The sequence below is a fragment of the Atta colombica genome, unplaced genomic scaffold (genome assembly GCF_001594045.1).
Source record: "Atta colombica isolate Treedump-2 unplaced genomic scaffold, Acol1.0 scaffold48, whole genome shotgun sequence".
In the NCBI taxonomy this organism is placed as follows: Eukaryota; Metazoa; Arthropoda; class Insecta; order Hymenoptera; family Formicidae; genus Atta; species Atta colombica.
The window spans coordinates 178,857-180,261 of record NW_017259537.1 but is presented as its reverse complement, the minus strand read 5'-3'; the positions used below and the strand labels follow the sequence as shown (position 1 = coordinate 180,261).

At 29.2% G+C, this 1,405-nt stretch overlaps 1 protein-coding gene across 2 annotated transcripts in view; it reads right to left on the bottom strand.

Annotated features, from left to right (window-relative positions):
- Positions 1 to 1,405, bottom strand: part of LOC108691636 (protein MEMO1) — a 7,398-nt gene that overhangs the window by 5,549 nt on the left and 444 nt on the right. For both annotated transcript variants that reach the window (XM_018199482.1, XM_018199481.1), the window contains exons 2-5: positions 1,050 to 1,131; positions 859 to 927; positions 461 to 573; positions 165 to 276 (exon numbers count right to left, since the gene is read on the bottom strand). In XM_018199482.1, coding sequence (XP_018054971.1) covers positions 165 to 276; positions 461 to 573; positions 859 to 927; positions 1,050 to 1,131 — 376 coding nt within the window. The remainder of the gene's footprint in view (positions 1 to 164; positions 277 to 460; positions 574 to 858; positions 928 to 1,049; positions 1,132 to 1,405) is intronic.

Sequence of the window (1,405 nt, the reverse complement as noted above, 5' to 3'; positions counted from 1 at the left end):
GTCAATATAAATAAAATGAATTATTCTTATTATTATATATAATAATAAACAGAGAGAAATTGTACGTATCCCTAGCTTACTACAATTTTTTATCAAGAAATAAAATTTTTGCATGTTTCTGATATATTTTAGATGGAAATTAATTTATATATCTATAAACATACCCTTCCATAACTTTAGCAATAAACGGCAACTGCATCTCAATGCTATGCTCTTCTTCATCTGTGTTCAAATCCATGCATTCAAAATGACCAGTTTCTTCAAGTTCTCTTCTCACTGTTAAAAATATATCCATTTTGTAAAAAAATTCAAGGATTGTACTTTATATGCTATATATAAGAAGCATTTTTCCTTACTTAAAATGTATTTTTCACTATTTGTTACAAATTTAGCATTAAAAAAAAAAGCAAAATATAAATATGTTAATGCAGGGATAATAATGAAATGTACATATAAGCACCTTGTTGATCAATAAGTAGATCATATAACGGTGTTCGGTAAATGGAAGCCGAAGATAGGGCACAACCTGGTAATCTCACATGATGAGAAGGCCCTAGAATAAATATCCTACGGCTGCATAACAGCACGTTGCACGGTTCATTTGACTGAGAAATTTGAAAAATTACAAACTAAACTATATATTATAAAGGCTTTATATGAAAATTTACATTGATTAAACTATCACAATATAAACTGACATTCCTTTCTAATGATTACAATAAGATATTATGATTATAAAATAACATAAATGTAATTTATACAGATAGGTTTAAATTGTATTTTTACATTTTGTAAATTGTAATTAAACATTTGTTTATAAAATGTTAAGAAAATATAGATAATATAATTCACACTTACACAACTACAGGACTAATTTGTCGGTAAGCAAAACCAGCACATGCTCCACAATAGCTGTATCCTGCATGACTGTAAATTGATATACATTTAATGCATACATATATATGTGTATATGTATGTATGTGTATGTGTGTATGTGTATGTGTACATATATCTTAATAAACTTGAAGAAAATATATTGCACTACTAACGGGGAAATGATGGCTCTCGCGGGTCCATGGGATAAATCAGCAGCGCTTAACCAACCTTCCAACTGTTTACTCAGTTCTAAACCTATGGCAAACAGAGATTTAACTTTGATAATATATGAATCAAAATTTTTATTATAAAATATAAACATATATGCACGCTCGCATGCACATACACATGCACGTACGCACGCACGCACGCATACATGCATGCACAACGTACGACGCATATACATATGCACATACATACACACACACACACACACACACAGATGTTTGATGAATATAGAAATTTATTTATTCTCCTTTGAGCAAATAATAAGATAGATAAAAAGAGAGTACATTATATAATGTATGCA